Source organism: Balaenoptera borealis (genome assembly GCF_965194805.1).
Source record: "Balaenoptera borealis genome assembly, chromosome: 2".
Taxonomy (NCBI): domain Eukaryota; kingdom Metazoa; phylum Chordata; class Mammalia; order Artiodactyla; family Balaenopteridae; genus Balaenoptera; species Balaenoptera borealis.
In genome coordinates this window covers 182453349-182478974 of record NC_138867.1, presented here as the reverse complement: position 1 = coordinate 182478974, position 25626 = coordinate 182453349, and the positions used below count along the sequence as shown (strand labels likewise).

The 25626-nt window shown below is 53.2% G+C and overlaps 1 protein-coding gene across 6 annotated transcripts in view; it reads right to left on the bottom strand.

Annotated features, from left to right (window-relative positions):
* ZFR2 (zinc finger RNA binding protein 2) overlaps positions 1-25626 on the bottom strand; it is a 45917-nt gene that overhangs the window by 16276 nt on the left and 4015 nt on the right. For all 6 annotated transcript variants that reach the window (XR_014241756.1, XM_082381655.1, XM_082381656.1 and 3 more), the window contains exons 2-9: positions 10398-10629; positions 9332-9452; positions 8658-8861; positions 8255-8529; positions 5414-5596; positions 3393-3603; positions 2079-2239; positions 1158-1277 (exon numbers count right to left, since the gene is read on the bottom strand). Coding sequence is in view for 5 of the 6 variants with exons in the window: in XM_082381655.1 (XP_082237781.1) it covers positions 1158-1277; positions 2079-2239; positions 3393-3603; positions 5414-5596; positions 8255-8529; positions 8658-8861; positions 9332-9452; positions 10398-10629 (1507 nt within the window). In the remaining variant the exon portion in view is untranslated. The remainder of the gene's footprint in view (positions 1-1157; positions 1278-2078; positions 2240-3392; positions 3604-5413; positions 5597-8254; positions 8530-8657; positions 8862-9331; positions 9453-10397; positions 10630-25626) is intronic.

Here is a 25626-nt window from a genome sequence, read left to right as displayed (position 1 = left end):
ACCGCCAGGGAAGTCCCTCCTGCCAGGTTTAGACAACAGTGAGTTTCAATCCCCAAAGTGTCAACACTCCTCATCCCCAAAGGCCATGGCAGGAAAGGGAACCAGAGCGGGGAACAAAACTATGACTGACTTGCAGAGCGGCAGACGTGACGTCCGCCACTGCGCAAGCCAACCATCCGCACATCTGACAGAGGAGCCAGAGGGAGAAGGCGCCGCAACACGGAGGAGCAACCGCGGTCAGTGGTCACGCGTGTTGATGGAGGACTGAACGGAAATGCTCGTCCCGATCAGAGTAACCCAGGGAAACTCCGTTTGTGTGGGATCCAGCTCTATATATTCTAAATAGCATTGCTAATTCGCTCACTGGGCTTTGTCCTTAGTACTTAATTTCATCACTCAAAGAGTGTAGTGTTGTCTAAGGATTGGTCACTGGTGGAAACAACACAAGTGGGCTTCAGCGGGTGAAACACACACAACGTGTCCCTCCACACACAGGAGCATCTCTCAGCCAGGAAAAGGGGTGAAGCCCTGACACTCGCTACAACGTGGATGGACCCTGAGAACGCGATGCTCAGTGAGAGAAGCCAGATGCAGAAGGACACGCGGTGTGTGATTCCGTTGATGGGAAACGTCCAGAACAGGCAAGTCCACAGAGACGGAGAGTGGGTTCCTGGTTGTCAGGGCCTGGGGTAGGGGTAGGGGGTGGCTGCCAATGGGAACGGGGCTCCTGACGGACTGTTCTGGAACTAGATGGAGCTGCTGGTTGCACACTCTGTGAATGTAGTAAAAGCCACTTTACATGGGTGAGCTGCGTGGTGTGTGAATGATATCTCAACAAGGCTGCTGAAAAGAGAGGAAATATCCAGAAGCCATTGTTTGTCACAAGGAGAGTCACAGTGTGTGCTGTGCACAAGTGTACACGGGGCCCGACAGTCAAGTGTGTCTAAACACACGTGTGCACGCATGCCCCGGCAAACCCGTGACAAGGAGGCCTCATGAAAGCAGCCAAGGGTCCCTCTGGCTGAGCCCGAGTGCTGAAGGGCCCAGGGGCTCCGACTCATGGGGGCAAAAGGTGTGTTTTGAGACGAGAGCCAAGGTGTCAAGAGCACAGATGCTCACCCCGAGCCAGGCCCACCAGACGCCCCCTGCAGGCACACCTTGTACTGCAGCCGGTGCCGCCGCCCCCTCACGTGCATGTCCCGGGCGTTGGGGTCATTGAAGCTGCACTCGCACAGCTTGCAGTGGAACCGGATCACTCTGCCCTCCTCGTTGCACACCTGAGACACAAGGCACGGCTGAGCGCCACCCACGGCCCCCACGCAGCGGGTCTGGGCTCCAGCAGGGCGCCTCCATCCCCCAGGGCCGTCCAGGCCGGGCGCTGGCTCCCTGTCTGCCCAGCGGTTTATGCTTTCAGAGGAGTGGCTCTTCACCAGTGCACCCTCCCAGGCCCGGCTCCCGTCTGCCACCACCGTCCCATCCTCCCTTCCCCTGTCCCCCCCCATCCCCGGGCTGCTACCAGCCTGGCAAGAAGCCTGCCTGGTGTGGCTATTTTGCAGGGGACCAAACAGAAGGTGCTGAGTTAGGTGAAGAAAAGCACGAACACGAGCACGGAAGACACGCCCACATGCATGGCCCGGAAGGTACCCGGGAGGCACCCGGGAGGCTGGGACTGTGGGCCCGGGGCGAGGGGCTCAGAACCTGAGCTCCACAAAGCCCCGGGTGTGCAGGTGGTGCTGTGTGGGGCGCACGCTGGCTGCTGTGCCCGAGGATCACGTGCCCGTGGGTTTCCAGGACACAGATCCCTCCTGCCACCTTGCTTGCCGCAGGAAGAGGGGCTGCCCGGCGAGAGGAAACGCCTCCGCCTGTCTCGGGCCTTCCTTCTAAGATCTGAAGCCCAGCACCCGGGCCTTCCAGTGAGATCCAAAGGATGCTGGCTCACTGAGGTCTGCCCGGGGCAGGTGTGCAAGTCTCAGGGGGAGAACTGGGACGAGGCCTCGAGGCCTGGCCCTGCAAGGTCCTTCTCCACAGGAGCCCGGGGCGGAGCAGGGTGAGCCGATGGCCAGACGCCTAGCACTTACCTCCTCCACGTAGCCTGGGCCCACCGGCTGTGCGTCACAGCACCTTCCAGAAGCTTCCGCAGAGCCTCCTTGGGCGGGCGGTTCTCCGGGCCGCTCTGATCTGGGGTGTGCCAGTTTCCCCTGGGGGGGTCTGCTGTCTGCTGTCGGCAGCGCAGGAGGCCCTGGAAGGAAGAATCGCGTAACTTATAATCTGCTCCAGCCGGCGACCACGGTCGGCTTCTGGTCCGCCAGCATGAAGTGTACAACTCGATGCCACCGGGTCTCCCGCTGCCCCCCTCCCCCTTCCGTGACGTCAACCAGTGGGATCCACAGTCCTGCGAGACCCCTTCCCACCAGCCTGGGTCACGACTGGGAGAGCGAGGCCCTCACAGCGTTTGGTGCCAAGGTGGACGGGTCCACAGGGAGGCCCAGGTCGTAGGACCCTCTCTGAGGACAACCGCCACTGCTGCACAAAGTCTGCAGCCCTTAGTTAACCGACAGTGGAACATCAGGCAGACCAGCGTTTACTGAGCCTCAGAAGGGAGACATTTCTTTGTCACCAAAACCGCTTTATGATTTGATCTTCAACATCACGTGACGGTTCAAATCTCAGGCCTGCTGAGGCGCAAAATAAAATAGGCCCCGCCTCCCACACGAAGCGTGGTGGTGGAGAGCAGAGACTGGGTTGGAATCCCACCCCCACCGCTCACCGGGTGGTCCAGAGCCAGGTGCTTTTCCTCCCCTCCCCTCGGTTCTTCCATCTGTAAAGTGGGACTAATGACAAACCTAGAGCCGTGGAGGGTGAATCAGGCACCTGGAGTGAGTGCCTGACATGTAAGCCTATTTACCCTTGAAATGCATGTCTCTCGGCAGCCGTGACTGCCCAGGGGTCATAGCAGGTGCGGGTGACACACACTCGAGGGAAGGCAGGGCTGGAGGTGGGGCTGCGAGGAACCTGCCTGGATTTCCCGGGGCCCACCTCACTTATCAGAGCACCCGGTGTGAAGGGGGTTGCTTCCAGCACGGGGAAGGCGGCAGCCCAGGGGATTCTCCAGGCCTAGGGCCGGCTTCCTGAGTGTGGCCAGCAAGCGGCTCAGTCCCAAGCTCCACGGGAAGAAATGGAAGCTGCACTGGTTCTGCCCACGCTTCCCCAGGGTGGGCCAAAGGTGGCAGAAGGCACCCCGCCGGCGGGGATCTGGCAGAGAACCACCCCCTTCATAGGTCCTGCCTCCCCAGAAGTGATGGCTGCACGTACACCGTTGACCGGACCATCCCGTCTCTGAGGCTCGAGCTCGTTGAGGCAGGGCAGGGGCTGTGAAATGCAGAGACACGTACCCACGTGCGAGGCCTTCGAGGCGGCCGGTCTCCTGGCTGGCGCTGGCCTGCTTGGGGCACACATGCTGGGGCTGGCAGGGGCTGCGGGGGGGCTCTCTGCGGTGAGGGGGGTGGAGGCCGGCTGGCTGGTGCTGGTGGCCTGGGCCGAGTTCGCTGGCGCCGGGTCTGTGCTGGGAATGGGCTTCCCCAATTTGGTGTGCAGCTTGAAGACCTGGAACAGACCCAGCCCCCTGTCAGGGCCGCTCAGGCCTGGCCAACCTTCCTCAGGGGTGGGAAGAGCACTTCACCGGGCATGGGGGAGCTGGCAGCCTGTGGAAGTGAGGGCGGTGGTCCATCCCGTCCCCGGGGACCCTGCCCCTTCCCCTGCTCCCACTTAAATGCCTTGGGAAGGGCCTTCCTGAGCTGTCTCCTGCTTCTAGGCCCCCACTACTCCTGCACATGGGGGACCTATAATACTTTGACACCCCTGCTGGCTTACACAGACCCCCTTCCTCCAAACTCCACCGCCTGCGCTAAGAAGCACGGCTGTTTTCTGCATGCCAAGCACCAGCCCGGCGCCAGCCCCAGGTAGAGACACAGTGTGTGTAGACCGCCTGCTAAGATGTACACGTGTACACGTCCACGACACACAACAGATCCATGTTCGGTATACGTGGGTGTACACATCCATAGACACACCTCCACATTCTGCAGGAACTCATATACACGTCCAGGGACACAGATCCACCTAGGATACAGTCACCCCCCTGTCCTCGGCATGCCCCCCCCGACAAAGGCACTTACTTGCAAAAGTTCCAGTTGGAAAGGACTGTTCCACCACCCCCAGAGTCTGCACTGACGACTGTCTCAGACACATTCTCGGCTCTAAGTCTCTGACACTCACGACTCAAACCTGCCCCCCACCCCGGGGCTGGCTGCAGGGCCTCCTGACCCCAGAATGAGTCCCAGCCTGCGAGCTGTGACACCCGCAGCTCACCCCGCCTGGGCCCAGCTCTCCCGCCTGCACCCCTGCTACCACCAGGCCGGCGCGTCCCCTTCTCCACGCCTCACTGCTCCCTCCTTGGTGGGTTTTGTGGGTTCACGCAGGCATTCGAGAGCCTGTCCCAGCTGGGCTGGGGAACAAGGCCCTTGACAAGCAGGGGGAGAAGACAGATCCTCAGGCAGGCGCTCGGGGCGGCCCAGCCTGCAGCGGGGGCTGGAAGGGGGCTGCCAAGGGCAGGGTGTGAGCAAAGGCCCGGGGGCAGGAGGGAGCATGGCCGGTGAGCTGGGGCAGCTGGAGGGGTTCTGTGGACGGGGCAGAGAGAGGCAGCCATGGGACAGGGGCCTTCCTAACCCTCTCGCTCTAAACTGTGTGGTGCAGCTCAAAGCAGGCGTCCAGCCAGGAATTCCCCCTCCTCCTGTCCTCAGCACACACCCGAAAGGTGAGCAGCACCTTGCAGGTTCGTGATGCCATTTGGGGAAGGTTTGCTGATTTCCAAAAAGCACCTCTGGACCATAGAAAGAGGGCACAGGGAGAGGTGCCCTACCTTCTCTCGGGTGAAGGAGCCCATTCATTTCCTCATAAGATGACATACTACAGGCATTTTTAAGCCCACAGGAAAACGTTGATATTAAAATAGTAATAAATATGACAAATGCAGATATTAAATAATTTAGTATCAATGAAAACTTTGATATTAAAATATTAAACCTTACTACTTTGATTTTTAATAAATAAGGACCCCGAATGGAATATACCGTTTGATCTCATCAACATACAAACTCTGGTTCATATATACATGCAGACACACCCAAGGCCAAGAACAGTTTCCTCTGGGATCTGGGTATGAGCTGCCCTGCTCCATGCTTCTGTCCAGGGGCAGGTGTGACCTTTATAACCGGGAGAAGGGGTTTGGCTTCTGAGGAAGGAGGACGCGTGGGCCTGCAGGGAAAGCTACTTCTCGTGGGTGGCTGCCCACCCCCCGTGTCATCGGACGCCCCTCTGGGTCCCGAGTGGGCCGGGGCCTGTGAGGGGCTCCTACCTTCTGGTGCTTGGAGCCCCGGATGTGGGCGGCATAGGCCTCCGCCCCGGTGCAGGACACGGCACACAGGTCGCAGTGCAGCTGCACCTGCACCCCTCGTGGGCTGCCGTTGGGCTGGATGCCCATATTCTGAGCCGCCTCTTTCTTTTTGTGCTTCTGCCCTTCCAGGTGCTCGCGGTAGGTCTGCCGGCAGAGAGCGAGGGCGGCCTGAGGGGGCTGTGTGCCCACCTGGCACCGCGCCTTCCCCGTCGCCGCAGTTCACGGGAGGCCTGATGTCCCCACCCCTCTGTTCACGGGCCTCCTTTTAAAGCCCCGTCAACAGATAGAAGACTCAGAAGCTCGGACGGAAAGACATAAGGTTTCCTTCTCTTTTGTTTGTTCTAAAAATCAATGAGTTTCTTAAGCAAGCATCCTCAAAGGAGCACACATTTAGTTTCAGGGGCTGCTTGAAAGAATATTCCGGCTTTTCAGAATCTGACCTCAGAAGCCAAGCAAGGATGCGTGCTACCGGAACGACACGGGACACACTTCACTGTTAGAACACTGCTCCCAAACCGCGGGGTCCACCTGGGGGAGGTGGCCGCGAGGCACAGACCCACGCTTCCCGCACCGCGTGCCCGAGATGTCTGACAGCGTCTGGCACACGACTGAGCTCTCACGGGGCACCCTTGACTTGTCTCTGGGAAGCCTTAAGACGAGGCAAAGTGGGCCTGCTAATCCAATGCCCTCTAACCACGCCAAGAGTCAACATTCTGCGGAATAGAAATGCCTCTGGAAAATACCAAAGGCACTGGTGATGTCGGCTGGCTCTGGGGGCAGGGACAGGAGTGGGAAGGGTGCTCTTGGAATGTAGAAATCTGTGCGGTTTTTTTTTTTGGCTGTGCCTCGTGGCATGTGGGATCTTAGTTCCCTGACCAGGGATTGAATCCGCGCCCTCTGCAATGGAAGCGCAGAGTCTTAACCACTGGACCGCCAGGGAAGTCCCAGGAATCTGTGTTTTTACCTAAGCCACAGAACACACACACACACACACACACACACACACACACACACACACACACACACACACACGCACACGGACATGATGTAAAAGCCTGTGGGACGGAGACAAGCCTGGAAGGATATACACCAAGGCGCCAACAGTAAACTACTTCAGAACACGCTTCACAGAGTCTGAGCCCGTAGAAAGAACAAATGTTCGCAGTTTATGCCATCCCGATGCCTGACTCTCTATCACAGACACGGATCAGATGTGGAATGAGAAAAAACCCAGAGGAGCATTAGAAAGAGGCCTGCCTGGCCCCTCGCTCGGCTGGGACGGAGACCGCACAGCCAACTGTGCTGTCCTGGACTCAGAGACAGGTGCCCGGAAAAGAGGCAGAAGTGCTGCCCCCACTGCGGGGAGGCCACGCAGACCAAGTCCTTCCGATGCAGACGGAGGCCGTGCGCGGCTGCTTCCACGTTAACCGTGTCTCAAGCGGCGCTGGGTGGGCGCGGGAGGGGCGAGCAGGAAAGGGCAGCACGGGGACTCTGCAGAAGCACCCGGCATCTCGGTGGTGGAGGCGGATGCACAAGCCTGGGCAGGTGATAAGCTCGCACGGAGCAGACCACACGCATGCACACGCACGTGCGCACAGGCATACGCAGGTGCAAGTGAGACCGGTAAAACCTGGGACCTCTGACTCAGCGGACGGGTTCAAGGCCAACATCCCAGCTGTGACAGTGACTGTAGTTTGGCAAAACGTCAGCACTCGGGGCGCTGGGTGAGGGCACGTGGGCCTCTCCGCGGTGTTTCTTACAACCACCTGTGAAACCACCACTATCTCAATGAAAAGTCCAACAAACAAGCGCTGTTAACATTAACAAAAAGCTGGGAACAACTGGAGCTGACATGTCTGCGTGCCAGATGCTATGCCGAGTGGTGACGCGCTTGGGCAAACCCGGTCCCACGGGGAGACGAGGCTCAGAGAGGCCTCGACACCCACTCGGGGGATGCTCACGTGCCCACGCTCCGTCCCACCCCACGGCCATGGGGAGCGTCACACCCTTGCTCAACCTGATGCCACAAAGAGTCTAGTATCACAGGAGCAGACCTTGTATTTGACTGGTGAGAGGAACCAAGAATCCTCACGATGCAGCCCTGAGTGCGGGCCGCCCGGCCCTCATCCCTTTGCCAGGGAAGTCGGGGCTGGATGAGGGGTTCTGGGCTCCTCCCACACCTCTATAGCCTGCGATTTGGAGTCTCTGCATGCCTCCACGGTGCCAGCTTTCTCTCAGAGTACTAAGAACAAGACAAAATCCACACGGGGTGTTTTGTGAGGACCAGGCCTAGCGTCTGATGATCTTTGCAGGGAGCAAGGTGGGTCACCACCTGCGAGCGTGGTTGGGGAGGTCCTTTGCTTAGACAGCAGTGCACTCGCCCGCACACGCGCACGAACATGCTGCTTTTACCCACCTGCGGCCTTGCCTACACGGCCCTGTCTGCACGGCCCTGTCTGCACGGCCCTACAGCAAAGCTGCACTGTGACCAGCCGCGCCTGCCGGCCCTCGCGTCCAGGACCGTGCGCTGAGGGCCTCCCTGCTGCAGATGGCCTCAGGGTGCAAGACCACGCTTCTGCGGCCAACGACCAGCGCTGGGCCCGCTCTCGTGTCTTTCACAAGAACACCAGGCAGTTTTAAGGTTATGCTGATGCGCACTTGGCGTTGCAAATTAATAACAGATCTCTTTTGAGCAGGCAACGACCCTGACCTCTGGCCGGTCGCAGGGGGCAAGGGAGGGCTCTCCCACCCGCGGGGGCAGGAAGGTCCGGGTCCTGCCCAGCGTGGGGCGGGGCGGCTGACCTGGGGACCAGCACAGCTGATCTTGCAGATGTCACAATAGTGAAGCGGGAGCTGCCTGGGGCCACCCCTGGGTTTTGGCAGCTTGGTGGCAACTGGTAGCTTCTTGGCGAAGCTGTCGGCGCAACGGGCACTGGGATTGCTTCCCGAGCCGCCCCACAGGGACGAGTCCACGGGCTTTGGGAGCGGGGGCGGCCGCATCTGCGGGAGGAGCAGCGGGGGATAGTAAGGACTGACCGCTGAGTACGGGGATGAGTCATAGCTCGGGTAGCTTGGTCCTAAGAAGTGGAGAGAAAAATGAGAGGTGGAGATGGGTTGGTTTTGAGGAAAGGACCACATTTATTTCGGCAGCAAATAAAAGGAACAGGCTGCACTTGCATGCCTGCGGGGGGAACCACCATCTTACCAGTGTACGGGGCGGAGGCTGGGCCGAACGAGGATGAGGAAGGCAGGGTGGAGAGGGAGGAGGCCGCGGGCTGAGCGCTGCTCGCCGGGGGGCAGGTGGAGGTGGAGGGCGAAGCGCTGGCCGGCTGCCCCGCCTCGGCGGTGGGCACCTGCGGCAGGGGCTGCGCTTGGTTGTACCCAATGCCACCGTAGGCTCCTTGGGGCCCTGGAGAGCAAGCACAGCCTCTGCAGGACCACCCCTGTGACACCGGGCCCAGGGAGCAGAGAAAGTGTGACCAACACAACTGCCCCCCGGCTGCCAGGAGCTGGCACGGCCTGGGCGCAACTGGCTGTGAAGGCTGGGTGTCTGAGCCACGCTGGAGGCCAGAGCCCCAGGCTCTCCCATCTCTAAAATCCAAGTCCTCAGCAGGACCCACGTGCTTGGAAAACACTTCCAGCCCCACCTTCGTCTCTCCCCCATCTCTCTGTCTGGGTCTCCCCGTCCCTCTCTCTCGCACACACGGGCCCACTGACTAGTGGAGACTTTGGGGCGCATCTGAGGAGACAGCCCTGAGACCCACGCTACTGCTGCACCTCCTGTGAACCTGAAGCGCTTGAAACCTGACTTTTCTGGGGTCCCTCCCGTGTAAGCGAGGCCCCCTTGCCCCCGCCCTGACCCTGCAGAGACCCACCCACCTGGTGGGCAGAGCGTGGGCGTGGCCATGGCTGGGAGCTGAGGCAGGCCAGCAGCAGGTGGCGGGTCCCGTTTGCTCTCGTAGCCACCAGCGGCTGTCGATGGTCCATAGCTGTAACTGTCCTGCGAGAGGGTTTCCATGGGGAACACAGAGCAGGAGAAAGGTGCTCAGGGTGGGGCAAGGCCCCCTCCTCGCCCCCTGCAAGGCCTGCATCATGTGGTTCCCGAGCTCCTGCTCTGTACCAGCCTCTGTTCTGGGACCTGGGGACGCAGCGAGCAGGGAGAGGGGTGTGGCCTGCTCCCTCAGAACTAATGTCTGAGAGCAAAAGTGCTCTGAGGAACATGCAACGGGACAAGGGCTGCCGGGGACGGCTCGGAGGAGGAGGCAGGCGTGCGGAGACCGGGGACAGGGCTCCTGGCCGGGTTGGCAGGGAGCGGAGGCCCTGGTGGGGGTCGGCGGGTGGGCTGGCAGGAGGCCCGGAAGCCAGTCAGAGCAGAGGACTGTGAGCGCCAGGAGAGGGGCTGGGTGGGCAGGCGGGGCCGGGGTGCCGGAAGGGCCTGGGGCAGCAGGAAGCACGGCTGGTTCACAGGGAGATAGGAGCTGTTGGGTGGACCAGGGACTAACTGCACGGAGGTGAGGATGGATCCAAGGGGCCGGGAGGAGGCCCTGGGAGCAGGGCAGGAACTCAGGATGGTAGGTTGGGAGAAATCCCAGAGGTCCTGGGGAAGCAAAGGGGAGTAAAGGAGGGAGGGGCCGGAGCCAGGTGGGTACGAGCTTGGCCGAGCAAATCAGGAACAAGCTGTGGGTGACAGAGGCTCAGGGGGCTGGGCCACATGGAGCGTGGGACGCCTTGGCGATTCCACGTGGAAACACAACTGCCAGATCTGCGGTCCTAGAGCTCGGGGTCAGGAAGGGGGCATCGTCAGCACCGGAAAGGCCCGGGAAGGACAAGCCCAGCCTCCATCCCCTCTAAGGGCAGGGATGGGAGCATCAGGAGGGTGATGGCCCATCTGGATTGTGTTTTCAAGGAAGGACTGGTGCTGGGCAGAGAAAAGTCAGGCTGATACCTGGTAGGAGGGAGCCGTGGTGGCCGCCGGCACAGGCTCCTGGGGCTGGCCGCCGTAACCGAGGTCCTGGCCGGAGTGGGGCTGGTACCCACCGTACCCTGCTGGAGTGATGGGCCTGGGTGGCTGGGCGGCCTCAGGAAACGGGATCAGGGCAGGGCCAAGTCCAGGAGCGGGCTGCGTGGCCAAGCTGGTTCCAGCAGCTGGGAGGGGAAAAGCCATAGGAGGCTGGGCGCTAGAACCACAGATAAACACAGAACCCGGCAGCGTTAGATCCTGGCATTCGAGAACCTGCATTGAGCACAAAAATGCCATCTGACACTAGACATCGGCCACTTGGATGCCTCCAGTCCAAGACCTTTCTTCTGTGAGTGCAGCCGCCATTGGAAGCGCTTTGCATGAATTAACACAATCTCACAGCAACCCTGAGTGCTCGGAGCCAGCCTGGTTCCCATTTTCACAGTTGAGAAAAATCATGGAAGGTTGATTAACGCTAAACTAAGAACTCTTTACCTATAAGAACCAGCTCTTGCTTGTGGTTCGTTCTGCAGGAAGCCCAGAGCTGAGGCCTTTTGTCTGCCTCACCTCATCCCTACCTTCCTGCCCTTAGAGAAGGCACTGCCAGCTGTCTGTATGTCCATCTGTTGGTCCGTCCCCAGTGTCTGGAAGACGAAATTCTGAGGATAGGTGACAAGTGCCTGATTCAGACCCAGATCTTTCTGATCCCCGCGCTCCTCACCATGCTGAATATCAGTCACCAGTAGACAGTCCTCAAATGTAAAAGCCCGTTTGTCGGGGAAGGGTATCGGCAAAGATTTTAGCCCAATACCAATAAGAATCATATAAGCAAGTTCCTACAACCCTCCTACACTGTTGGTGGGAATGTACGTTGGTGTAGCCGCTATGGAAAACAGTGTGGAAGTTCCTTAAAAAATAAAAATAGATGGGAATTCCCTGGTGGTCCAGTGGTAGATGGGAATTCCCTGGTGGTCCAGTGGTTAGGACTCAGCACTTTCACTGCTGAGGGCCAGGGTTCAATCCCTGGTCGGGGAACTAAGATCCCACAAGCCGCATGGAACAGCCAAAAACTTTAAAAATTAAAATAATAAATAAATAAATAAAAATAGAGCAACCGTATGATCCAGCAATCCCAATCCTGGAAACATATCCAGAAAAGATGAAAACTCTAATTCAGAAAGATATATGCACCCCAATGTTCACTGCAACACTATTTACAATAGCCAAGACATGGAAGCAACCTAAGCGTCCATCGACAGAGGAATGGATAAAGAAGATGTGGTACAATGGAATATTACTCAGCCATAAAAAAGAATGAAATATTGCCACTTGCAGCAACATGGATGGACCTAGAGATTTTCATACTAAGTGAAGTAAGTTAAAGACAAATATTATATGATATCACTTATATGTCAAATCTGAAAATAATACAAATGAACTTATTTACAAAACAGAAACAGACACACAGACATAGAAAACAATCTTACGGTTACCAAAGGGGAGGGGAGGGAGGAATAAATTAGGAATATAGGATTAACAGATACACACTACTATATGGAAAATAGATGAACAACAAGGACCTACTGTATAGCATAGGGAACTATATTTAGTATCTTATAATAGCCTATAACAGAAAAGATCTTTAAAGAAAATACTGAATCACTTTGCTGTACACCTGAAACGAATACAATATTGTAAATCAACTCTACTTCAATTTTTAAAAGAAGGAAGTTCCCGCAAACCCTGTAGGGCAGGGGTCCCCAACCCCCGGGCCACAGCCTGGTACTGGTCCGTGGCCTGTTAGGAACTGGGCCGCACGGCAAGGGGTGCACAGCGGGCAGGAGAGCGAGTGAAGCTTCATCTGCCGCTCCCTGTCGCCTGCATTATTGCCTGAACCATCCCCTTCCCCCTGGCCATGGAAAGTTTGTCTTCCACGAAACTGATCCCTGGTGCCAAAAAGGTTGGGGACCGCTGCCATAGGGGATGAGGCAAGGCGTGTGCACAGCTCAGAGGCAGGCAGACCTGAGTATAGAGGGACGACGGCTGGCAGCACTTGTCCACTGGCACCTTCGCACACATTCTGGGCCGATGCTAGACTCACATGTGATGCTTGCAGTGTCACTCCTGCCCCCCAGAGTGGCTCACTGCCCAGTGGGGAGGGCCATGGAGAAATGGGGGGGGTGTTATCCAGGCCGTCCTGGGGGCTGAGGGACCTGCCAGGGGGAGGGAAGCGCGGTGCTGAGGGTCAAGCAGAGCCCGCTGCATCGCCCCTGCCCATCTCCTAGCCAGCATCTCTTCGTCCTCCTGGCAGCCAGAGGGGTCCTCTCAAAGCACAGACCTGACCATGTCACCCTCCTGCTCAGAACCCTCCCAAGGCCCTCCGCTCCCATCCCCTCCCACACCTGCTCGCTCCCTTCCTCACCTCCTTCTCCAGCCCTTCCTGAGCCCCTGTTGGAGAGCAGCAGGGCCCTGTAACCCATCATCCTGCCCCCTCACCCTGCTTGATTTTCCCTCCCAGCACCGCCTGATGCAATCCTTCCACCAACATGAAGCCACAGGAACTGCGGTGGGTCCCAAGCTATTTGCCGGCACGACAGTGGCGCTTGGCACATAGCAGGTGCTCAGGAAATATTAGTATGGCCTACAGTCAGGTGTTTGGGAAATGGTGGGTGGGAGCAGCCCAATCGCAGGTGGGGTCCTGGCCCGCCGGGGTCCCAGGGATCTTTTCCCCACATCTTCACGTGGTCTCCCTCTATGTGTGTCTATGTCCTAATCTCTTCTTCTTATAAGGACACCAGTCATATTGAATCAGGGCCACCTAATACCTCATTTTACCTTAATTATCTCTTTAAAGACCCCATCTCCTACAGTCACATTCTTTAGTTAGCAATGAAGTCCTAACCCCCAATACCTAACACCCAAATATGAATTTTAGGAGGACACAAGTCAGCCCATGACAGGGTCATTATTGTAACAAAACTCAAATGACATGAAAATCTTGATTACACAAACATCATTCATGCTGAAATGAAAGCACCTAAAACACATTTTACAGAATATATAATCATTCATGAATTAGTATGTTTTTATTTTATTTAAGACACCCAAACATCATCAGCCCATCACCAGAATGCCCAGACACACACAGTAATGATAACCTTTGATGTTTTGACAACTGTAAACCTAGCATCACTCTTTTTTTTTCTTCTTGGTCATTAGAAAGGTATATTTGTTAAGGTAGGTGGGACAGAACATACTGTATTTAACTTTTGCCAGCTTGGTCTATAATGTTGAAATATTTAGACATGGCATGCTGGCTTCCATTTGTACTCTTGCCCTGGGCCTCTCAAACTGTGAAGGCTATTCATTTGTCTGACTATATTTCATTTGCCTATTTTACTATTGGTAAGTATTTATATTATGTATCAGTTTCTATTGCAGAGTTAAAAATTACCCCTAATAAATGTCAGTTGGTACAGCCACTATGGAAAACAGTATGAAGCTTCCTCAAAAAATTAAAAATAGAACTACCATATGATCCAGCAATTCCACTTCTGGGGATTTTTCTGAAGAAAACAAAAACACTAATTCAAAAAGATTATGCACCCCTATGTTCACTGCAGCATTATTTACAAGAGCCAAGATATGGAATCAACCTAAGTGTCCCTTGATAGATGGATAAAGGAGATATATATCTTTATCCATTCGTCTAACGACGGATACTTAGGTACACACACACACATATGTGTGCACGCACATGTACCCGTGCACGACAGAATATTACTCAGCCGTAAAAAAAGAATGATATCTTGCCATTTGTGACATGGATAGACCTACAGGGTATTATGCTGAGTGAAATAAGTCAGACAGAGAAAGACAAATACCACATGATCCCACTTATGTGAAGAATCTAAAAAATAAAACGAATAAACATAACAAAACAAAAACAGACTCATAGATGCAGAGAATAAACTGGTGGTAGCCAGAAGGAAGGGGGTTGGGAGGATGAGTGAAATAGGTGAGGGAGATTAAGAGGTGCAAACTTCCAGTCCTTAAATAAGTAAGTCTGAGGAATGTGATATACAGCATGGGGAATACAGTCAATAATACTGCAATAAATTTGCATGGTAGCAGTGATAACTGGACTTATCGTGGTGATCATTTTGTAATGTATAAAAATATCAAATCACTATGTTACATACCTGAAGCTAATAGAATATTGTAAGTGATTATACTTCAATTTAAAAAATTACCCCCAACGATGTGGCTGCAAACAATAATAAATATTTATTATCTTCACAGATTCTGTCGGTCAGAATTTGAGAGTGGTGTGGATGGGCTCTGACTCAGAGTCTTTAAGACGTTGCCAATAAGAAGTCGGCTGGGGGAATTCCCTGGCAGTCCAGTGGTTAAGACTCTGCACTCCCAATGCAGGGGCACAAATTCGGTCCCTGGTTGGGGAACTAAGATTCCCCATGCCGCACAGAACGGCCAAAAAAAAAAAAAAAGAAGTCGGCTAGGACAGCATCATCTGAAGGCTCGACTGGGGTAGTGAGATCTGCTTCCAGGATGGCTCCTTAACATGGTTGGTGCTTTCCCAATGCTGCCTGAGTGTTCTTACAACATGGCGACCAGCTTCCCCCAGAATGAGATATGACAGAGAGACAGAAGGACCAGGTGGAAGCTATCCTTGTTATGAGCCACAGACATCACATGGCATAACTTCTGCCACATTCAGCGTTAGAAGTGAACCACTAAATACACCCCACCCTCAAGGGGAGAGGATTAAGTGCCATCTTTTGAAGGGAGGAGTGAATTTATTTATGGGAATATGGAATATGAATTCTCCTAATGAATACTGAATATGAGAATTTATGGCAATATTTTTAAACCACCACATGCTATTTCCCATTTTCTACTGTTACACATGTTCTACGTATGTTCTGTGTATGCTTTCTTGTGCCAGCTTCCCCTCATGGCTTCTTTTCCAGCCTGGGTCCCACACGACCTGCTCCAAACAGGGCACAGCTGAGGAGAATGGGGCGAGGATGGCTGCCTCAGATCCATCAGGATTTAACCTGGAGCTGGGGCCACATTCTCCTGAGTCACATGGGAGAGGTGTGGACCAACCCAAACCGGCAAGGAGAACGGATGGGATGGGCTTTGGGAGGACGATAAACAGCCATGCCGTTGAAGCCACTCAGAAGGCTCGACAAAGGCATCTGAGCTGCCCAAGCTGCAAGGGCGGGAGTGCCTGAGTCCAAGTGTGAGCGCAGACCTGGAGCTCTCTGGACTGAGCCCTGCTGCCTCTGCTGGGTAAGGGGCCAGCAGCACTGCAGTGATGCTTTCCTTCTTGCCTGGCTTCCCAGCGTGCCAATGGCCTCCACCTCCAGAAGGGTCTCCGCCCCCAGTCCTGAAGACCCAGCACACCAAGTGGTGCCAACTGAGGGTGCAGAGGCAAAGTGTCTCCCGTGGTGGAGGGCAAGTCTTGTCCTTTAGCCGAGGGCCCGAGGGAGTAGAGACAAGCTTGGGGCTCTCTTCCCCTGCTCCCGCAGCGACCCAGCTCAGGTCAAAAGCTGTGTCTCCATCTGGTGGGGGCCCCACCTAGGGAACCAGTGAGCCGGGCGGTTGTTGACCTTGTTCCAGGCCAGGAGATCAAACAGCCTGTTCTGTCTAGGGCAGGGTTTCGCGATCCAGGCAATGCTGACACTGCAGCCCCATCACTCTCTGTAGGGGGCCGTCCTGGGCACTGTGGGCTGTGGAGCAGCATCCCTGGTCTCCACCCACTCAGTGCCAGAGGTGCCCCCAGCTCGAACAACCACAGATGTCCCCAGACACTGTCCGGGTGAGAACCGCTGGTCTAGGACAAGCCCAATCCCAGGGCACCAGCTTTGAGACCCCAGCTGCAGATGGGCAGCGTCATGCATTGGTTTACGGCTGGTCCAGACCCTACTCCAGAAGGATCACCGGGACACTGCGGGCTGCCCTGTGACTCAGGATCAGGCTCAAGGCAGCACGTTTGCGGGTGTAAACTAAGAATTCAGGACATGTTTTGGTTGTACACGACCCTGAGTAGTGATGCTTATGCACCCTGAGGTTTGAAGACCACTGAGCTAGACCAAAGTCAAGGACAAAAGGAGAGTCTGCCCACAGATGGCTGGGCGTCCAAGCCGTTTGGTCTTGACGTAACTCAGTGGTGGGAGGTCTCAGGTGTTCCCGTGCCCTGCAGGGTGACTCCCGTCAGTTTTATTACGAGGGCCTGCGAACCTCACAGCTGTGAGCAGACTGATTGGCTGTGAGGCGTACAGGGGCAGGGTAGATATCAGCTTTGAGTTTTATGTGGGATGGTGAAACGCCCTTGATCTCACCGGAGGTCACCCCCGCCCCCATCTCCTCAGATGCCAGGATGAAGCACCTCTCCTGTGCGAACAGCTGAGACGCTGGCGGAGGGGCAGGGGAGACAGAGACACACCGTCTGGAGCAAGTATGGATGTGCTGACAGCCCAGCAGGCAGCAGGCGCCTCCCCCTCCAACCCAGCGCCTGAGAAGGCCTCACCTATGAAGAATACGGGCATTCCAGAGAGGGGCTCAGATGCAGCCCCCTGGGCTGAGAGAAGGGCCTGGCACGCACGTGGGAAAGGGGGAAGAGCACAGGGGCTGACAGGGAAACGGCCCTGTGTGCTGAGGGACAGAGGAGGGGTGGGTGACAGGAGGCTGGATGGTGGGCTCGGGGCTCCGGGACGCCAGGCAGAATCCGAGTTTTATCCAGAAAGCAATCCGGAGTCACCACGGTATCTCAGGACAAGATCTGTCCTGTTTTAGGATGCTAAGGTGGTGCTGTGGACTGAGTTGTGCCCGCCCCCCCCTCAAATTCACATGAAGCCCTAACCCCAATATGACTGGGTTTGGAGACAGAGGCTTTAAAGAATTAAATGAGGCCATAAGGGTGGGGTCCTAATCCTATAGGACTGGTATCCTTATGAGAAGAGACACCAGGGACGCCCACACAGAGGGAAGACCACACAGGGACACAGGAAGAAGGCAGCCATCTGCAGGCCAAGGAGAGGCGCCTCAGGAGAAACCAACCCTGCCGGCACCTTGATCTTGAATGTCCAGCTTCCAGACTGTGACAAATACATGCATTGTTTAGGCCAGTCTGTGGTGTTTTGTTACGGCAGCTCAAGCAGACTAGACAGGTGGTGATGGCTGTAGAGGGGAGAAGCTGAGGGCAAAGCTGATAGGAGACACACAGAGGCCACTTCAGGTCACCTATGCAAATTTCGGCCAGGCCAGCTCCCGGTGGTCGAGAGCTTTGCAGACACCCTAAACGGGGCTTGCAAAGCAGTCAAGTAAACGTTTCGTGACTATGGTCAAAGTGGTAGCTGTGACCCCAAAGGGAACACTAGGCCCACCTGAGTAACTGCTCAGGGCAACACAAAGCTGTTTGTGGTCTGGGTGGGAGGATGACGTGTTGCCTGGCTTTTATTTAGCTAAGCAAGCTCTGCGGAAGTGGAGCACGGATGCCCTCAAGCTGGGGAGGGTGCACATGCCATGGGACTGTGCCCTTCTCAGGAAAGGCCTCGGCATGGTGGAGCCCAGACGGAAGGGATAAAGGGAGAAATGGAAGGGATTTAAAAGAGGGCTAGGCCAAGTATGGCCACATCTGCCCACTGCCTGTTTTTTGCACAGCTCATGAGCAAAAAATGATTTCTGCATTTTTAAGTGGTTGGAGAAAGTTAGGAGAGTACTATTTCATGACACGTGAAAATTATACAAAACTCACATTTCAGCGTCAAAATATAAAGTTTTGATGGCACACAGCCATGCCCACCTGTTTATGTATTGCTTTCAGCCACTTTTGCCCTATAGTGGCTGAGCTCTGTAGCTGCAACAGACCCGGTGTAGCCTGCTGTTGTGGACTGAATGTTTGTGTCTCCCCAAAATTGTTATATTGAACCCCTACCCCTCAATGTGATGGTGTTAGGAGGTGGGGCCTTTGGGAGGTAACTAGGATTAGATGAGGTCGTGAGGGTGGGGCCCCCGTGATGGGATGAGTACCCTTATAAAAGTCACAGGAGAGCTTGCCTCCCCCTCCGCTCTCCTCCAGGTGAGGACACAGTGAGAAGTCAGCATCTGCAACCCAAAGAGGGTTCTCAGCAGAACCCAACCCTGCCTGCACCCTGATCACAGACCTGCAGCCTCCAGAACTCCGAGGAATAAACTCCTGTTGTTTACAAGCCACCCAGTCTGTGGTACTTTCTCACAGCAGCCTGAACTAAGACACCCATGGAGTGGAAAATATTTACTCTCTGAGCCTTTAGGAAAGGCTTGATGATCCCCAGCTTAAAACAGCCATCGTTTATTTTGTTCCTAACTGTGTAGGCTGGGCTGGGCTGCATCTGAGGTCAGCAGCAGGCAGCTCCACTTCTGGAGGGCAGCTGGCTGTCCAACGGGCACTGAAGCCCTCCTCCCTGTAGTATCTTCTCCTCCAGTGGTCCAGCCAGGGGCCCTTCATGTAGCAGGGTCCCCCAAGATGGACAGGACGTGGGCAAAGGCTCTGGAGGTCTAGGCTTAGAACAGGCATGAACAGGATTGGCAGCTCGAACAGATGCTACACCAGAATACCATAGATTGGGTGGCTTATAAACAACAGAAATTTCTCAGTTCTGGAGACTGGGAAGTCCAAGATGAAGGAACCAGCAGACAAGTATCTGGTGAGAGCCCACATCCCGGTTCATAGATAGCCATCTTCTCGCTGTGTCCTCAAATGGCACAAGGGGAGAGGGAGCTCTGAGGTCCCTTTAAAATCCAAAATCCCTCCAATCCAAAAATGGGCAGAAGACCTAAATAGACATTTCTCCAAAGAAGACATACAGATGGCCAAGAAGCACATGAAAAGATGTCAACATCACTAATTATGAGAGAAATGCAAATCAAAACTACAATGAGGTATCACCTCACACCAGTTAGAATGGGCATCATCAGAAAATCTACAAACAACAAATGCTGGAGAGGGTGTGGAGAAAAGGGAACCCTCTTGCACTGTTGGTGGGAATGCAAATTGATACAGCCACTACGGAGAACAATATGGAGGTTCCTTAAAAAACTAAAAATAGAATTACCATATGATCCAGCAATCCCACTACTGGGCATATACCCAGAGAAAACCATAATTCAAAAAGACCCATGCACCCCAATGTTCACTGCAGCACTAATTACAATAGCCAGGTCATGGAAGCAACCTAAATGCCCATCAAAAGACGAATGGATAAAGAAGTTGTGGTACATATATACAATGGAATACTACTCAGCCATAAAAAGGAACGAAATTGAGTCATTTGTTGAGACGTGGATGGATCTAGAGACTGTCATACAGAGTGAAATAAGTCAGAAAGAGAAAAACAAATATCGTATATTAGTGCATGTATGTGGAACCTAGAAAAATGGTACAGATGAACTGGTTTGCAGGGCAGAAGTTGAGACACAGATGTAGAGAACAAACGTATGGACACCAAGGGGAGAAAACCGTGGTGGGGTGGGGATGGTGGTGTGCTGAATTGGGCGATTGGGATTGACATGTATACACTGATGTGTATAAAATTGATGACTGATTAAAAAAAAAAAAGAAAAAAAGAAACTAAGCAATAGGAATTCATATCAATGGTAAAAAAAAAAAAAAAAAAGGTTACTAATCCCATTCATGAGGGACCCCACCCTCATAACCTAATCACCTCCGAAAGGCCCCACCTCCTAATGCCATCAACTTGGGGGTTAGGTTTCAACATATGAATGGGGGGCAGGGGGTGTATAAACCTTCAGTCTGTGGCAGTATCACTTCTGCTGCAATCTACGGGCCAAGGAGGAGCACAAGGAAGCCCAGGCTCGAGGGCCAGGGAAATCGATGTATTGATAATTTCTAGATGGGAAGAGCTGCATGGTCACAGTGGAAAGGGCGTGGATATAAGAAGGAACAACATAAAGGACAGGGGTGTTTTGGCAACCAATCTGCCACATCGAGGTTTTAGGAGTTGAGCTAGCCAAAAAACAGCTCATGGGAGAGACTCCTCGGGCATGGCCCATATGGTTGTCAAAACCTAGGTAATCTAGAGCAGGGGTTCCCACCTGGGGTGATCCTGCCCCCAGGGGAAACGGGGTGACACTGAGGACATCTGTGGTTGTCACTCTGGGGGGCTCCTGGCCTCGAGTAGGTGGGGGCCAGGGATGCTGCTCCACACCCCACAGCGCCCAGGACGGCCTCACAGAGAACAATCTGAGAAACTCAGACCTGCAAAGTCAGGGTGCCCAGGGCTGGGGATCGGGGATTAGAGCCTAACGTGTGAAGGTCGGGGGCCTGAAGGTGAGGCAGCAGCGGAGGCTGTCACTCCCGCCCGGGCTCCCTGCCCCAAGTCTGAAGGGAGAGTCCCCACACCTCTTCTCCAGCTCCCTTTGGTGAGAGGTCAATTTCTAATAGCCTTTTTCTGGGTCCTTTTACGAATGAAATGAAAGCTGTGACTTCCGGCCCTCTGTGATTCCCTGGAAATGGCACAGCTTTGCCGGTAATCACCTGGGGCTTCACAGGCCCCAGCTTAAGAATCTCTCCTTGAATGGGAGAGCAAAAAGCATTTGCTGAGATTAAAGGCAAAGTTTACGTGCCCCTGTGTGGCGTGGCGTGTTCCCTTCTCTCAGAAAATGTAATAAATCCTCATTCAATGGCAAGAGGGCCCCTGTCGTCAGTCACCTCCATGGATGAAAATCCTGCAGGCACAAATGAGACACTGCCTTAGAGCAAGGTGAAGAGAACAGGTTGAGGACGCGAGGGTTCTGCGTGAGGACCGAGGACCAAGATGAAGATCAAGGAAGAGCTCACAGGGGTTTCAAGCTTAGGAACTGGGAGAAGAGCCACAGCCCAGCGGCTGGCATGGGAACGGGAGCCACACCACCTGGCTTCCAATCCTGGCTCTGCTCACCGCGGGGCCTTGAGCGAGTCACTTCTTCTTTCCTTGCCTCAGTTTACTCACCTGTAAAATGGGAACACCTACCTCTCAGGATGGCGTGACAAACAAGAACTCATGTGCTACAGTGCCTCGCACACGAGCCCACAACGCAGCCCAGAGTGGCCAGATCTTCCCATTTTAAACGATACCAGAAATCTTTGGAAAGTCTCCCAATTTTAAAATACTGGCACCTAACTCAAATATAGCAAGTAAAAAACCCACTGTGCGGGCCAAAGAGAGCTGGTGCGAGAATCCAACATGGTCTGCAGGCTACCAATTCTCAACCCCGACCAAGAGCAAGGAGTTGGGAGTGGTTGTTGAAGAACAGAGAGTCACACATTTACTCTCGGTGAAGCCTCCCCTCAAGCAAGGGGCCTAAGCTTGGGCTGCTGCTGTCTGAAGTCGCCTGCTGCTCACAGGGAGAGGGTGCCGCTGCACCACAAGGCCCAGGGCCCCTGTCCCCATGACAACAAGGGCCCGGTGGGTGCCGCCTGCCTGGCAGGGAGAAGAGCTGAGGCGGGAAGCTGGGGAGAAAGCACCAGCACCTGTTGGCTCAGGAAGAGCGGGACTGAAGCACGTCTGTGTGACGCAGACTCACAAGTCCTGGCTGCCATCCTTGTCTTTGGGTCGCAGGCTTTTTGGTCTGAATTTTGTTTTGGGGAGTCAGGCTTCTTTGGGTGCATCGTCTAGATAAGATTTGAGAATGCAAGGCTGGCAAGACCCATGGATATGAGCTTGTTCAGTGAGTCACCTAACTGATGGGGACACGGAGGCCTGGAGATGGAAGGGACTCATCTGGGGAGGCCACGTTCCCCGACCCAGGGACTCTCTGGTACACGCTCTGCTTGCTCCTAAAAGGCCAATCGTAAGGACACATTGCACCTTGAGTGTAGACCTCACTTCAGAAGGGCGCATCTCAGGAATCTACAGGCAGGTGATGAAATGTCACAGGGATGGTCAGGAGGAAAGACAGGTCACTCTGGGTTTGCTGTAACAATGATCTCTGTCGCAGACTGCTTTCAAAGAATCATTCAGTGAGCAAACAAACAATCAAAACATTTAGAGTATGAGAAAAAAAAATCAAGTGGAAGAAAGATTTTTGTGGAATCACAGTGCTGAGAAACCTTACATAGTGCTTTCTTTTTAAATCATGGACTCTTCCTTCCAGGGCATAGCTCTTCACCCACTTATCTATCATCCCTCCTCCTAAGGACCCCCACCCCCACCCCAATGGCAGAAACTAAACCAGAATGAGGGGTTAAACCTGAGTGTCTAGCACTTGGAAATCACAACCTCAACGATCACCTACTTCGCAGTGCTATGGGGAGAAAACCTCGGCTCTGGCATCCTGACCTAGCTCAGTTTCCCAGGTGCGTCTGCGACTACTCACAGGGTTGAGGAACATTCGGAGCTTAGACGGTGCACTGTGAAGGGCAATACCCAAGGCTAACATGCGCACTCAAGACATTCATCAGGGAGGATATTTTCAAACCTGTTTTATTGGCAATAAGATCACATTTGTTATTTTGTGTGTACACGCATACATATACACCCAGAGAGATGACTTCATTTGGCACTTCAGTTCACAAGGGTTTTACATTCAAAACATATAACATACCATACATTCATTCCCGTAACAATTCTGATTTTTCTAACAGAAGTTTTTTTTTTCCACGGAAGCCTTATATGCACTCTCCATGTTAAAGGCCCATTTCAGACCCAGGTACTCCCGGAAGACATCCTGGAAAGGGATCTGATGAACTAAATCCTTGGGCTCTTGGGAAGATGATGGAGAATTTCATTCCCCTACGCCCATCTTCAACCTTCTTTAAAATGTAGTCAGGCGTCTCCAGCTCCCAGTCAGGGCCAGCCTAGCTCCTCAAGACAGAGCCACTGGGCTGCTTGGTGTTCCTGAGGCAGGGATTCCAGAGACTGGTGATGGGAGTTTCCTGAGCGTTGAGGGTGAGCCATGTTCTGTTTGGCAGTGGAACTCCCGGAATTCTCTTCCGTCCTTCTGAAAAGGAACGTGGTGCTCACACGGAAGGTGGCTGCATAGTTAGCCCTGCCGGTCAGATGCTTAAGAATGCCATCTTGCTGATACATGCTGCTTAAGCTAAAGAGAAAGCATTATGTACACCCGCCCTCCCCAGGAGCAGTGCAAGTGAGAGGACGCCCAACCAGGATCAGTACGGACGTGCCTTTTTGCTGCCATGAATGAAACAGGTGAAATGCTGTTCTGGGCACAGCGAAGGCTCATCCGTGGTTCCAGCCCTCTCCTGCTGCTTTAAGGGGCAGAAAAACCTCCAGAGCAACATCTATGCTGGTCTAGCACATGGGCCTCTCGTGTCAACAGAGGGAGATGGGACTGGACAGCCAATCTGAGTTTCTCATGAGCAAGTACAAGAGACATCGAACCACCAACCCTGATTCAACCAATGACATTCAAAATTTAAAAGAAGCCACTGGCTTTTTAAAAACATTCATTCCAAGAGTCTTAGGCATTACAGTTCATTCTGTTCCCAGAGAGCAAAACTCACAAGGAGTTAACCTCAGTCAACAAAACTGACTTTCCAAACTACAAAGTGCTACAGAACCAAAGTGAAGCAATTCTCAATTCTTAGTCAACAGTTAATTTAAATATGCAAGAGGACAGTGATGCGCCGCAAATGCAACTTACCTCTGGGGGGAAACAAAACTGCCCAAAGCAAAATACGTACCAAAAAAAGAAGTCCCTGTTCCCCCAAATACTTACAAATGAAGTTTCTAGCTAAAAAAGTCTGGCAAGCTTAGAATTACCCTCTAACGCAAGTATAAGAGAAAAGGACAGGCAGAGAATGTCAGTTCCCAGCTGGTGGCGGATACCTCAGTACAAGGGACAGAACAAGGGAACAATTACCAACCAGTTAGACCTTGGGTGGTACCAAAAGCTTTTCCTACCAAGATTCTAGAATACCCAATGAGTAAAGAGCACACTTCAGATTTAAGGTGTCAAAGACATACAAAAAAACAAATGAAACAAGCAAAAAATCTCTGCGCTTTGTCAAAGCTTCCTAATTTTGTTTTGAATTAGACAGCATTTCTCACCTTAGATGAATAAGCTATCTGAACAGCTCAGAGCCGTGATGAAGACAAAAACTGGTATCATCTTAACATACATACAAAACCCCACAACCTTCTTAATCGACTAAAACCAGTCGAAAAGGAGGGCTCCTCCTCCTAGCTGGAATACGTACTATTCCTTTTAATTATCAAATGTATCTATAATGTCTTCTACGTTATCCTTCTGTGATTAAACTTTTAAGAACAGAAAGCAAGGTCATAAAGTGGAAGCAGATGTCATTTGTCTCACACAGTCTGACTTTGGTTCTGGTATTTAAAACTTGGGGGATTTCACATAGGACAGGGAATTGTGGGTTCTCTGGGAAACGGGGAAGACTTGCCACTCTGGGTTCAGTGCCACGTGTCAATGACAGGTGGGAGGGTGGGGTGCGCAGGCTGTTTTGATCCTCCCCTGACAGACCCTCTATCCTCTATCTTAGATGGTATTCACACATGTATGTGTCTGCTCCTTACAAGACCATCTGCAATCCCTGATCTGAAGGTTCACAAACTTTTGATCTACTAATATAAAATAAAGAATGAATACGAGGTTTATAAATACCCTTTCTACACGTTTCCCTTACTTTTTAGGGCTGCTCAGTTATTCATCCAGATCAATGGTCTTTGTCTCCTTATCTCCATAACCACATAAGAGAACATCAATTACACTCACGTGAAAAAAGAATTTTAAAGGATCATTTGAAAATGCTTTTAAATTTGATGTATTTGTTCTGATCATTCTAGATACACACATTGGTAGATCTAGACAAAAGACAAAATATAAAACTAAAAAATTCAGAAACAGAATATGTTGAGGAAAAAAATCTCTATTAGGAATTAACTTATGCTCTGATGTTGGTGAGTTGACTTTTGGTTCTAAAATGGATAAAATGAAAATTCAAAATCCACACTTCAAAAATTTTAAATGTACCTAATGTACTTGTGGTAGGAACACAGATAGTATAGTTCTGTCATTTGAAAGGTTTTCCTTAAAATATACTGAAATCAGGTCTCGCCTGCAGTTGCAAGCCTTTCTGAGATGGGTCTTTAGAAAACAACAGCAGGCACACTGTAAAAGGAGAACTCCTGTGCCTTGCTTTCCCAGGGTCCGCCTCCAGTCA